General features: G+C 48.4%; 1 protein-coding gene across 9 annotated transcripts in view; it reads left to right on the top strand.

Annotated features, from left to right (window-relative positions):
- The window catches only part of HMBOX1 (homeobox containing 1), a 147,102-nt gene that overhangs the window by 110,294 nt on the left and 23,006 nt on the right, over positions 1–13,802 (top strand). For all 9 annotated transcript variants that reach the window (XM_055143913.1, XM_055143853.1, XM_055144082.1 and 6 more), the window contains exons 5-6: positions 3,911–4,021; positions 13,499–13,652. In XM_055143913.1, coding sequence (XP_054999888.1) covers positions 3,911–4,021; positions 13,499–13,652 — 265 coding nt within the window. The remainder of the gene's footprint in view (positions 1–3,910; positions 4,022–13,498; positions 13,653–13,802) is intronic.

Genomic DNA, 13,802 nt, shown 5'->3' with positions numbered 1-13,802 from the left:
AGATGTCATTTCTACTGTGCTTTTTTTGCATCCTTGGGATATATTCCCAGAAGTGGTATTGCGGGGTCATATGGAAGCTCAATTTCTAGTTTTTGAAGGACTGTCCATATTGTTTTCCAGAAAGGCTAGACAGTCGGCATTCCCACCAACAGTGAAAGAGCATCCCTTTTTTCCCACATCCACGCCAGCACTGGTTGCTTATGTTCTTTTGAATGTGTGCCAGTCTTTGTGGTATGAGATGATATCTTATTGTTGTTTTGATTTGCATCTCCCTGATGACTAGCGATGTGGAGCATTTTTTCATGTGCCTTTTGGCCATTTGTATTTCTTTTTTGAGGAAACTTCTGCTCATTTCTTCTCCCCGTTTTTTGATGGGGTTGGAGGTTTTTTTCTTATACAATTCTACGAGTGTCTTGTATATCCTGGATGCATTTTTCATTTTTTAAAGGTTCTTCTGAATATGATTTTTTGTATTCATATGTGAGCCATTTTAACTTTACAAAAACAATGTCGATGATAAAAAAATTACATATATAAAACGACTTTCTCATTTTTATCATGAATGTTTCCCCATATTGATGTATAGCCAAGTGCTTTAAATTTTAAAACACTCCATAGAATTTACAGAACTTTGGGGGAGAAGCGTCGTTGCAGTTGGCACACACCCAGCACTGCATGTTGGCCTTTCTGGCCTGAGCACGTCCCTGGTTTCACTGCCCAGATCCAGACCGCCACCAGCCCCTGCGACAGCCATCCAGGCAACGACTCGTGTTTATTTTCGAAATGTCATAGAATTGGGATCACATGATTGCCCATGAATTCGTGTCGGTGTCGACTCTTCGGCCGTCTTTGCTTCTAGCGGTGGCTGCTTCCCTTCTCCCTGGTGGGGTCACCCCAGACGAGGGTCATTGTCTATGTTCATGTCCGTGGGGTGGGGGGGGGGTTCTGAGTTACCTCCGAGTGAGGACCACTCTGGGGGAGACCCTCCAAAGCTTCCTGTGCAAGTCACTTGAGCATCGTTGCATGGGGCCGGTGGGTGTATGCTTGTTTGTGCGGGCCAGGCACGCAAGAAAGAAATGACTGAACCATGCAGTGTACTGCGTCTGCCTAAGGGAAGGTCCTGTCCAGCTGCTCTGCAAAGTGCCCCTGACATCTCCTACTTCATCAGCAGGATGAGATCTCCACAGACGCCGCTCCTTGCCATGGAGGCTTTCTGTTTGATTGGTTTGGTTTTCTGATGTTTTTGATGGCTGTTTGGAAACATTAATTTGAAGGCCTGCCTGTGTTTCGCTCGTAGACATGCTATCATTAATCTCCTTCCCACCGGCTTTGAAAGTTTCCTGCTCCAGGGCGTTGGTGCCCAACTCTGGGTATCCTGTGTCCCAGCTTACTGGTCAGACACAGGGACAGAACCATCAGGGTCCTTTCTTTCTTAACAGATTGTCCTTCGACCTACCTGTTTTTTGAGTAGTATGGTAATCTGAAGAATCCACGAAAGATCATTTTATTTTGTTGGTAGAAATCACTTTCATCGGGGCTGGGGTGATAGCACAGCGGGTAGGGCGTTTGCCTTGCATGCGGCCAACCTGGGTTCGATTCCCAGCATCCCATATGGTCCCCTGAGCACCACCAGGGGTAATTCCTGAGTGCAGAGCCAGTAGTAACCCCTGTGCATCGCTGGGTGTGGCCCAAAAAGAAAAGAAAAGAAAAAAAGAAATAACTTTCAGGTTCATGGTAAATGGCTGTTTTCATAAAAGGAGCATAAAATAGTGTGAATAGAGGCCAGAGTGATAGTACAGTGGGTAGGGCGCCTGCGTCGCACGAAGCTGAGCAGGGTTCAATCCCCAGCATCCTCTAGTATCCCCTGACCACTACCGGGAGTTATTCTCGAGTGCAGAGCCTGGAGAAACCCTGAGCGCTGAGCATGAATAGTAGGGATTCTGAGCCTGACTACTTGGGGACAGCATTGCCAAGCACAGCCAAGCTGCCACCCGGAAAAACTCACAACATGCCCGAAGTCTGCAGTGCCACCGCCTGCCGTGGGGTCCGACCCACGGAGGCTGCTTGGGCGTCACTGGGGCTCAGAGAACTTTGAATTTTGCCCTTTGAAGTCAAGTGCTCTCCAGCCCTTGCTTTCTTTCAACACTCCCCCATTTCCTCCGCATTCTAGTACCGTTTTTTTTTAAAGTGTATGAAATTCCAGGGATGTGCTTGTTAGCGCGTCAGATGTGATCACCAGGCTTCCTGCTTCTCGTGCTGGGAGGTGTGATTTCTTTCGCTAACCCTGCTTCCTGTCGTGCATTCCAGCCAAAAGCAGGCGTTGGCACAGGTGGCACTCAGTACTGTCCAGTTGCCATGAGTGATTCCGTGGGAGGGTTTAGATCTTTTTAGTTTGGGCTTCCTTTTTTTGGCGGGGGGGGGGGGGCAGGGGCGGTGCACACCCAGTGATGCTCAGGGGTTGTTCCTGGCGCTCCACTCAGGAATTACTTCTGGTGGTGCCCAGGGGACCCTATGGGATGCCAGGATTGAACACAGGTCGGCCGCATGCAAGGCAAATGCCCTCCCCACGGTGTTAGTTCTCTGGCCTGGGGTTAGATGTTTTTAAACCACTGTGCTAGCTGAAATACCTTAGGGAAATGCCTTGTTGAACATATGAGACAATAATATCTTTGTTACTGTTATTTGCTTTTACCAGTTGTATATCGAATTATTTATTTTTACAACTAGAGTAAGTAGAAGGCACATGTGATTCTCATACTAGTGAAGATTATATAGTAGTTCGCTTTTTTGTTTTTGAGCACACCCAGCAATGCCATGGTTTACTCTTGCTCAGGGATCACTCCTGCTGGGGCTCAGAGGACCATATGGGATGCCAGGATTGATCATGGGTTGGCTGTTTGCAAGGCAGACACCCTACCCCCACTGTACTATTGCTCTGGCCCCAGCACCTAAATATTGTTATTAGTATTCTTAATACTAATTGATATATAAATGATAAAACTCATTGGTTTATTTTATTTTTAATATCTGGTTAAAGTTCATTGTAACTTTAGTATTTATTAGATACTAATATTTAGCACTGTAGCACTGTCGTCTTGTTAATCATCTACTTACTTGAGTGGGCGCCAGTAGCATCTCCATTTGTCCCAGCCCTGAGATTTTAGCATCATAAACTTTATAACTGGTTAAAGTTAATATAACTTTAATAAAAGTTAATATTCTAGACCAAGGGCCAGGTGAAGACAGCAAAAGGCAAAGAAACACACATCTAGTCAGCTTCTGACAAATAATGCTTGCCCTGTTGCCAGTTCCTGGGCAAGATCAGAGATTAACTCTCGAGACCCCTGTCCAGGACTAATAAAGTGCTTTGACCTTCAGGTAGCCCATTTCCGGGATGGAGAGAGAGAGGCGGGGAGGGCACTTGCCTTACACATCGCTGACCTGGGTCCAGTCCCCGGCTCCCCGTTGGGTTCCCCCGGTCCCCAGGAGTGTCCTTGACCACAGCCAGTGGGACCCCAAAAGCAAACCAACAGACGACCTGGTCATTTCTGAGACTCTCCCAGGCAGTTTCCAGTACTCCAAGTACTGGAGTGGTGCTTGTTTTTTTGAAAAAGCCCCATACTCAAGGTGTTGTGCAGGTTGCTGCTTCCTTACCCTGTCAGGCAGAACTGCTCTGGCAACCCACGCACTGGTCACCCAGGGGCCGACAGCCTGGTCCCAGAGCCCGCGCACTGGTCACCCAGGGCCCGGCAGCCTGGTCCCAGAGCCCGCGCACTGGTCACCCAGGGCCCGGCAGCCTGGTCCCAGAGCCCGCGCACTGGTCACCCAGGGCCCGGCAGCCTGGTCCCAGAGCCCGCGTGCTTCCTGTGGCTGGCTGCCCAGGGTCCCAGCAGCTCTTTCTCTCCCGCAGGCATCAGCCAGAGCCGCATCTCCCACTGGCTGCTACAGCAGGGATCGGACCTGAGCGAGCAGAAGAAGAGAGCCTTCTACCGCTGGTACCAGCTGGAGAAGACCAACCCAGGTAAGGGCCGTTCCTGCTTTGTGGTTGGATCTGAAAGATAGGCCTGGCTCGAGCCTTTGCCTGATCTCTCTGCTGACTTGTCCGCACCAGGGACTCTTGTTCTTGATGCCAGAGAGCACTCCGTAGTTAAAGCCTGTGTCCTGAAGGAAAGGAGTTTTAGTTTAGTGTCTCGTAGTTCTGCAACCATCTTCACCCTTCCCTCGAGGAGCACTCTGCTTCCAGATGATGTGGCCTTTCTAATCTCAGTTCAAAAGTAAGGGCTTGATTATTTGTCGCTATTTTTTTCTTTTATTTGATGTTGGATACACACATAATTCCACATCTAGCACTTTTGGGGGGCAAATTCTATTTTATTAGTGTGTACTATGTGATATTTCTATTTAATCCATGCTCTTCTGTATTTGGTGATCTCTGCCATGAAGTTTTTTTCCCCCTCTAATTCTAATTACCTGCGTGATGAATGGGACTGGGGTCTCACCACAGAACTCACCCACCCAAAGTCAATGACTCCATCCAGAAATGGGGAGAGCAGACGGACACACAGTTCTCCCAAGAAGGCAGACAGATAGCCAGTATGTATGTGGAAAGCTGTTCTTTGTCACTTGCATATGACAGAGCCAGTGAGATTGGCGCAGGGCAAGGGCTGGAGCCAGGCAGTGCTGCCGGGGGTGTGGGGAGGAATCCTCACTGCTGGGGGTGTCGTCCGAGTCGTCCTGTCCAGGGAACAGCTCGGGGACTCCTCAGAAAACTCACGCTGCCAGAGAGCCAGTCATTCCCCTCTGTGGCTTCTCAAGTGCAGAAACGCTCACTTAAAAAGGTCGCTGCATATCTGTGGTCACCTCAGCACTCAGTCCAGCAGCCAGGCTGTGGACACAACCCGGATGTCCAGCGATATGCGCGGACACGAGAAGTCACGGTCCATAAGCACAATGGAATGTGCAGCTGTAAGAAAAGATGAAATCTTGCCGTTTGCTGCAGCGTGGCTGGAGGTGGAGGGACACCGTGTTAAGCACAGCTTAGTAGAAATAGAGTGAGTGACATGTAATTTAAATTTTTTTCTGATCATGGGGCTGGAGCAATAGCACAGTAGGTAGGCATTTGCTTTGCATGTGACCAACCTGGGTTCAATTCCCAGCATCCCATATCGTTCCCTGAGTACTGCCAGGAATAATTCCTGAGTGCAGAGTCAGGAGTAACCCCTGTGCATCGCTGGGGTGGGGTGGGGGTGGGGACCCAAAAAACAAAAAAATACTTTAGCACTGTAGCACTGTTGTCCCATTGTTCATCAATTTGCTCGAGTGGACACCAGTAACATCTCCATTGTGAGACTTGTTATGTTTTTGGCATATCAAATAAGCCACAGTAGCTTGCCAGGCTCTGCCGTGCGGGCAGGATACTCTCAGTAGCTTGCTGGACTCTCCGAGAGGGACAGAGGAATCGAACCTGGGTCGGCCATGTGCAAGGCAAACGCCCTACCCGCTGTGCTATCGCTCCAGTCCAAAAGCTGGATGTGAGGGCGTTCTGGCTGCGACATCTGTCACCCATCGATCACCAGGGTTGATTCTGCTGATCTGGCTGGCTAGGCGGGTGTCCCCTTCCTCCCTCACCGCTCCATGTGCGTCCCTCCCGAAGCTGCGCACTGGTCAAAGAGGACGGCCTTCCCCGAATAGAGATGGACCGGTCTTCAGTCAAGGGTATACGAGTAGCTGCGCTCCCCTGCTAGAACCTCCAAACAAAAAAATTTTAAAAAATAAAATAAATTTTTTGTCACTGTCACTGTCATCCCATTGCTCATCAATTTCATCGAGCAGGCACCGATAACATCTCCACTGTGAGACTTGTTACTGTTTTTGGCATATTGAATACGCCACGGTTAGCTTGCCAGACTCTGCCGTGCGGGCCAGATACTTTTGGTAGCTTGCCGGGCTCTCCGAGAGGGATGGAGGAATCGAACCCGGATCGGCCGCGTGCAAGGCGAACGCCCTACCCGCTGTGCTATCTAATCACATTTTAAAATAGCTAATACTATCTTAATAGCATTTATTTGATCAGTACATTTAAAATCATTTAGATACATTTTCTTTCGGGGTCCTGGCGATTTGAAAGTCAGTGTGCATCTTACATTTAGAGCACATATTTTCAGTCACCTACATTTCAAGTGCTCAGGGATTATAGAAGATTGGTCACTTTCCAATAGTTGGCTCTTGGGGGCCTACCAGGGGAATTGTTAGAATGTTCCAACATGCTCTAAGTGTCAGAGCATTGAGAACTTTGGAGGGCAGATACCAGCCAGCGGGGCCTGGCAATCACCTTCCCTAAAGAAGGGTTTCTGGCCTTGGGTTTGGCACGCACGCAGAGCTCAGCCTATAGTCTAGTCACAATTGAGGCTGAATCCTCACACTGGGATTTTAAGCAGGGACTTGGATACCTGGAAAATGATTTTATTCTCAGGCTGTCGCAGCTTTGTGGCAGTGATCTGAACACACAGCCGCCCGTCAGGCACTCGTGTTAGCATCCGGCCCTTAGCACCGGGTAGAACAGTGCTTCTCCGGCACTGCCCTTGTGGGCCTCACCCGGCAGTGTCCATTCCTGGCTCAGTGCCCAGGGCTTACTCCTGGCGGGGCTCAGGGGACCTTAGACTGTGTCTGAGATTGAACCAGGATCTCAGCTGAAGCTGCTGCTGCAAGACCAGCGTCTTCCCTCACAATTAGTCTCTTACTTGGCTGGTGAAAAAAGGACCTTCACTGTGTGTCTGAATTGACAGAAAATGACTTGAAAGTCTGACAAGTAAGTGCTCATGGTGCATTTGTCACTGACATCCACCAGGGAGGCTCCCGGCGCCGCCCAGGCCTGCTGTCTGCTGGCCACCTCGGCATTCCTGGACTTGTGGGTATTCTCGATGTCCACCTTCATTGTCACTTGGTATTCTCCCCAGGTGTGAGTCTTTGCTTCCAAATTTATCTTTTCTTACAAGACACAAATTACCCTGGCTTAAGGTTCACACTAATGCCGCTTTCTGTTAAAGCCTTATTCTTCTCGTTCCTGCCAGTCTTTATTGAAAGTGCCCTTGTTTCCGTGGAGGGTGCGTGTTAAGAAACGCAGTCAGGGAGAGATGATCCCCCTCACCTACGGCGTATGGAGAAACAAAGCGAGGGAGTAGACAGTACAGAACAGGGACAGACCTCAGCCCTGGACAGTGACAAGGGTGACCAAGCAGAGTGGGGGGCAGTGAGACAGGTGCTGTGCTGGTGAGGTGCAGTGGCTCTGTCTCCAAGGACAGGAGTGAGGTGCCAGCCCTGGAGCCTGAATCACATGTAACAAATGTTTCCTTTCAAAGTGAAGAGTGTATCCAAGGTGTCCTAGTTGCATCTAGCTTGGCAGTCCTCCCACTTGCCTACGTTGTTTTCTTCGTTTTGGGGTCTCCCCTATTGGTCCTCTGCGCTGCTTCCAGCATGGTGCTCAGATGCTGCTCCCGGGGTGTTTAGGGAGGATGCCGAGCACATGCATGCCCTTTGTGCCACCCCAGCACCCCGTAGTGGGCAGGGGGAGTCTGAGACCCTCCGCCCTCATGACAGGCATCCACACATTCAAAAATGAACCCAGGATGTTCAGCCCAAAGGCTTCTATGGCAGCACATGAGGTGAATCCGGAAAGCAGAAGTCCCGCCTCCTTCACTCCTGTAGAGCCGCAGGGAAGCCGCATGTAACGTGGAGAAGGATAAACAGTGATTTGGGGGCAGTGCATTTCTTTGACACGTAATGACACGCTTGTGATCACTGCTTCAGCAGCTGATGGGCAGAGACTCTCTGTAAATTGACCAAGAAAATGATCACATAAACAGGGAGAATTCCTATGCTACACTTTAAAATCTGAGCAAATTGTAAGGCTTTTGTTTTCCTCCTCTTGGGTTTAGTTTTGCAAGATGAGTATGTAAAATTTCATCTTAATGGAAGACCGATGTAATGTGGGAAAACAAGTCACTATAGGAGGAAAAAAAAAAAACAATAGTGGGGCCGAGAGATAGTACAGGAGGTAAGGTGCTTGCCTTGTGCCTGGGACCTGTTTGATCCTGGCACCCCAAATGGTCTCCCAAGCACTGCCACAGCTGATCCCGAAACACAGAGTCAGGAGTAAGCCCTGAACTCCTCCAGTAGTGACCCTAAAGCAAAAACAACCAAAAAAGGGAGTAACACACTTTTTCTGTAAGGATCTTCAGCCATCTAGACGGTCTTACTGTTCTCTTTACATTGTCCCTCAGTCCTGGTGTCTCCCTGTGTTTGTGCCAGTGATCTTGGACCCATCCCTGAGTTATTCATCATTCTCCTTCAGTTTCAGTCAAGCAAGATGAGCCAAGGTTTCTAGAACAATTCTGTGTTGCAGTGTTTGCAGAGTGCTGTGCGTGCTGTTTCTAAATACTGCTACAGCGAAAAGGGGGAAAGAACAAGAAGAAAAATCTGAAAAGTAGTCTGGTACCATTATGCAGCTTCAAATTGGATCCAGATTTTATCCCCTTCAGTTTCTACTGGCTGTGCAAAACCAGCCTTATTTCCTTTAAAATGATCAGGCATTACGTGTCCTTTCCCACCTTCTTTCCGTCCTTTTCTTTCCTTACCAATTTTATTTCGTCTGACTTTGCCTTTTTATGGAAAGTCTGGACAAGAGAGAATGCTACAAAGAAAGTGTAGTTATATTATCAATAAAATTCAGTGCCAAAAAGAAAGAGCCATTATTATTAGTTGGATCGTTTCATCGTGTTCCTGATCGTACCCATTATATTTGTAGCCCCTTAAAGCCATCCCTGTAGATAGAACCTTCTAGCAGACCTTCAGACCTGTTCCCATCCTCCAGGTTCTGGAACTCTGAAATTCTCCTTTTTCTAGAACCAGGCCCTACCTTCTCCCTTCTGTTTTGCCCTTGTTTTGACCCATTTTTGAGGTGGCGTGAATCTGTTTGGGACCTTTTTATCATACCCAAACCCATATGAGCTAACAGCTAGATTATAAATTTGGGTATTTTGCAGCTCTTGCTTATGCTCTGAAAGTGCCCAAATAAAGACCTTGAGCCCCCCAGCTTCCAGATTCCATCATTTGTCGAAAATTCAGCTCTGAAAGAGTTAGACCTAATCGCCAGATTATTTTGTCAGCTCGAAATCCTTAGACCAGCCTGGAGGATACTTCCCTTGCATGGCCAGCTCAGGCTCCATCCCTCAAAGCATCGCCAGGCGTGACCCTTGAGCACAGAGCAGGAGGGAGCCTGAGCACCACAAGGCATCGACCAAAAATCCCCACGCACAAAAGAATGATACCCTCCTTTGAGGGTCTGAGAAGGATTGTGTGTTAGTTCCTTGATGGGTGGGTCGGGAATTCTTTACTGTCCTAAAAGTCGCACCCTGTGTTTCTGGAGAGGGTCCATGGGATCTACGGCTGGGGCTCAAGGACCCAAGTCCAGGCTTCACACGACCTGCCCCAGGCGCCCTGTGCCTGTGGGGGGCTGTGATTATATTTGGGGGGCCCACCTGTGCCCAGAGACGGCTCAGTGCTCCAGCTCGTGCTCTGGTGGTGCCCAAGGGACCACGCAGTGTGGGGGCTTCCAAGTGCAGGTCATGTGCTCTAGCCCTCGGAGCTGTCTCTCAAGCCCCCCAGCTCAGGGTTAAAGGAGGAGAGATGGGCGGGGGACGGGGAGCTGTCATACCTGGAGGTGCTCAGGGATCATTCCTGGCAGTGCTGGGGAAGGCTATATGGGATGCCGGGGATTGAGCCCAGCCTGGCCGGGTGCAAGGCCAGCTCCCTACTCACTGCACTATTGCTCTGGCCCTAGGTCAGAATTTTTTAAGCCTCGGGTCAACAAGCAGACCAGAGCAACTGTGTCATTGGCTGCTCGGTGACCAGATGGCAGTGCCTGTGGGTCATGGTTTGCTGACCCCTCAGCTCTGCTTTAAGCCATGACTCTCCAAATAGGCGTATGGCGACGCACTTATCATTTGAGAAAAAAGTTAAATATTTACTTTTTTCATATACAGGAAGTCATGTATCTGTTAATGGTTTAAACAAAAATGAAAACTGTAAAATCATTTGAGTAGTACAAAACTTGATCAGGAAAGAAAAAAACTGACAGCTTTGACTTCATAAAAATTAAGGTCTCAAGTATACTATAAATAAACATTGAAGATGAGGGACGTTTTGGGGGAGATTATGCTCTTAATGGCCAGCAGTTGGTGTGCTTTACAGGCACCAGTAAGATGAGTCATCCCCAAAGAAGAGAGGAAGAAAGACGTAAGTTTATGTCAACAGAAAGTGACACTAATTCTAACAGTGAAATGTCTTTCAGAAAGCGGCAGCGTTGACCTGCCAAAGTTAAAATGTGAATAATTAGTCATATTCAGACTGTTGGAGAATGTGGGGAAATAAACAACTGGAGGTGATTTTGATCACCTCAGATGAATTCTGTTTGGGGGTAATAGATCACCCCACCAATTGAGCAGTGAGAAGCAACAAGTACTTTGTTATTGCGTGCCGTCTGCTGGGTGGGGGTCCAGAGTGGCTGCACGTAGTGGTCGCAGTCCGGAGCTCGGAGGAGAACACTGTCGGGCTGGCAGCTGGGACCGCAGGCCAGGCCGAGGTCCCATGGCCTGCTCTGATCCCTTGGTGACCACCGGCAGCCCCTGCCCGTGCCATCTGCTGGGCGTTCAGAGACCGCGGTCCCTCCACCTCTGGTCCTTTGCTCTCAGCTGCCTGCGCATCCTTACAGCGTGGCGGCCAGGGGCGTTCTGTCATCTCCTCCAGTGACATGGCACCACTTTGGGGCTTAGCTGTTGTGGAGCCTGGTGATGGCACCGTGTGGGACGGATGACACGAAGGTGTGGCTGCTGGGAAGCCTGGCAGCCAGCTGGCTGCAGCGTGACCCTACACTGGCCCATTGCTCTCGGCCCCATGGCTGCCGAGCTGGGGGGCGTCTAGAAGAGCATTCGGTGATGTGTGGCCTCGGAGCCTGGCGAGCATCTCTCACTCACCTGGGGGCATACCAGCCGCCAGCCACTGTGCCCAGAGACCCAGTCAGGAGCTACAAAAGGTCCTTTGAAGTCATCTCGGAGTTTTTTCACTTTCTGTGGCCAAACGTGTATCTCAGGACCAGCCTAAATTTAAGGGCATTACTGAGCCCACTTGTCTCTGGAGTGGTCACACACAGGGTCACCCTTGGGTATCTTTCGAAGATAAAACTGAAAAAATGTACTTAGGCATCTGGGGGAGAGTAGTGAAGTCAAAGATGGACGAGATTTGTGAGCTGAGCAGTTTGAGGAACAGCAGTGATAGTGAGACGGCAAGATGGCCCGAGGCAGGTTCGGGACAGTTGGTGAAGGCCGGTTACGACAGTGGCCTCCGTATCGGGGGTGCTTCAAAGATGTGGCCAGTTAAGGGGAAATACTTGACAGGAGAGTATGTAGTAACGCAGATGCACTCGCCGTGATTTTAACTGCCAGATGAAATAAATAATGGTTTCTGCTAGGAAGAACTGTTTATTAATAAGTGCACTGTTCTGTGTAAATCTAACAAATTCTGGTCTGTCCTTCTAGGTCTGTAATATTATTTTTTTTTTGCTCTAATAGTTTTATTAATGACAGGTGAGACATGATTATTACCATAACAAGATCCAAGTATAAAATTAAATTTAATGTAATATACTTTCGAGTTCAGAGTTGAAAATGTACATGTGTATAAGAATAAGCATTTAAACTTTTTTTTTTTTAATTTTATAAAGTAGGGCTGGAGTGTTAGCACAGCAGGTAGGGTGTTTGCCTTGCACACGGCCGACCTGGGTTCTATTCCTCTGTCCCTCTCGGAGAGTCCGGCAAGCTACCGAGAGTATCTCACCTGCACGGCAGAGCTTGGCAAGCTCCTGGGCGAATTATTCAATATGCCAAAAACAGTAACAACAAGTCTCACAATGGAGACATTACCGGTACCCGCTTGAGCAAATCGATGAACAACGGGATGACAGTGACAGTTCACAATATTTGACTACATTTAATATTCAAACACCAATCCCCTCACCATTACACCTTTCCACCACCATATTTCAGATGTTCCCATCCCGAACCCCAATCCCTGCCCCAAAGCAGAACTGAAATATTGTATTTTGTATTGTTATGAAAAACTGCTGAGAATGCTAGAAAAAAGTATTCTTAGAGGAAAGAGTGTGAGGATTGCTGTATTTCATTTAGGTCTGTATTAAATGTTTGGATTTTATTCAATGGGCAGAGGGAAACTCTGAAAAAAATTGTCAGAGAGATCCGGTCATAGTTAATGCTTTGGAGAGGTGAGTTCAGCACTGTGAAGAATGAAGACCAACCGCCAACCCCGAAAGCATGCCACGTCGTGCTGAACTTCCTCAGAATAAGTCTCTGGCACGGCCTCTGCCCTCTCCTTGTTTGTTCACAGCTTCTAGATTCAGTAACTCAGATAGGGGCTGGAGCGATAGCACAGCGGGTAGGGCATTTGTTTGCCTTGCACGTGGCTGACTGGGGTTCGATTCCCAGCATCCCATATGGTCCCCAGAGCACCACCAGGAGTAATTCCTGAGTGCAGAACCAGGAGTAACTACCCCTGAGCATTGCCAGGTGTGACTCCCCCCCCCAAAAAAAAAAACCTCAAATAAAACAATGAATGTTTACCGCAGTGGTTAGCAGTTTATTTCTTTGTTTAGGAGAAAAGGCTATTCTGAATTGGCAAAATACCTTCGTGTCTCAAAGTTTGTTTGTTTAATTGTTCATGAATTATAGCATCGTGGGTAAAGCTCGTGCTTCCGTGGATAAAGGCCCTGGTTTTGCTGCGGAAATTCCCTGTGCAGCCCCTCCCCTCAGAAGTTAACAACTAGGGTAGCATTAAAAGGTAGTAAACCTTCAGAAATCTGACTGAGTCAGTAGACGAGAGATATATCAAGTATTTTATGTGTTATATTTGGCTTTTTTCAAGTTTATAACAATTAGGATTTTTTTTTTTTTCTCACCTTCTATTTTTCTTTAGGAACTTCATTTTCTGAATAGCAGAGGTCCTTTGGTCTAGAGAAAGATTCAAACCATACAGACAATGTTGTTCAAAAAAAGGTGAAAACTGCCAAATAGGAATTTCTAGAAATAGTCTTCCTAGGAAGGTGTTTTTGATTAAGTTGTCACTAGGCCAGCTTCCCTATGCTTGTGTGTAACTAGGTGTTTGCTTTGTTTTGAAAAATGACAAAATAGAGATAAAAGACAGGCAAATTGGGGGCAAAGCAGGGGGTGGGGAAATGGCATTTTAAACAGTGGCATACTTTCTAAGGAACATTTTTTGTCTCTCAATTTGGGGACCAGAATTTTAAAAAACAAGCATCGGCATCCTGAAGTGTAAGCTGCAGCAGAGGGGCGAGTTTCTGGCAGTGGGTTTCGTGATGGGTATGCTTCTCGGGGCGCGAGATGCTGACGCCGAATGTCTTGTTTTGTTGCAGGGGCTACACTGAGCATGAGGCCAGCCCCCATCCCAATCGAGGACCCCGAATGGAGACAAACGCCGCCCCCAGTCTCCGCCACCTCGGGCACTTTCCGCCTGCGACGGGGCAGTCGGTTCACCTGGAGGAAGGAGTGTCTGGCCGTCATGGAAAGGTACCACCCGCTCCCCTGAGCACACACTTGGGAGCGAGGTTCTGTCTTTGAACGTATTTTTGAGCTGTTATAAAAACGTATTGATAGGGTGTGCACTCACATTCAGGATCCATGAAACGGGGGCTTGGTGTCTACCGACAGAGATGAATA

This window comes from Sorex araneus, chromosome 1, assembly GCF_027595985.1.
Source record: "Sorex araneus isolate mSorAra2 chromosome 1, mSorAra2.pri, whole genome shotgun sequence".
Lineage (NCBI taxonomy): Eukaryota > Metazoa > Chordata > Mammalia > Eulipotyphla > Soricidae > Sorex > Sorex araneus.
The sequence above is the reverse complement of the archived record's forward strand: the minus strand, read 5'-3'. Positions and strand labels throughout refer to the sequence as shown.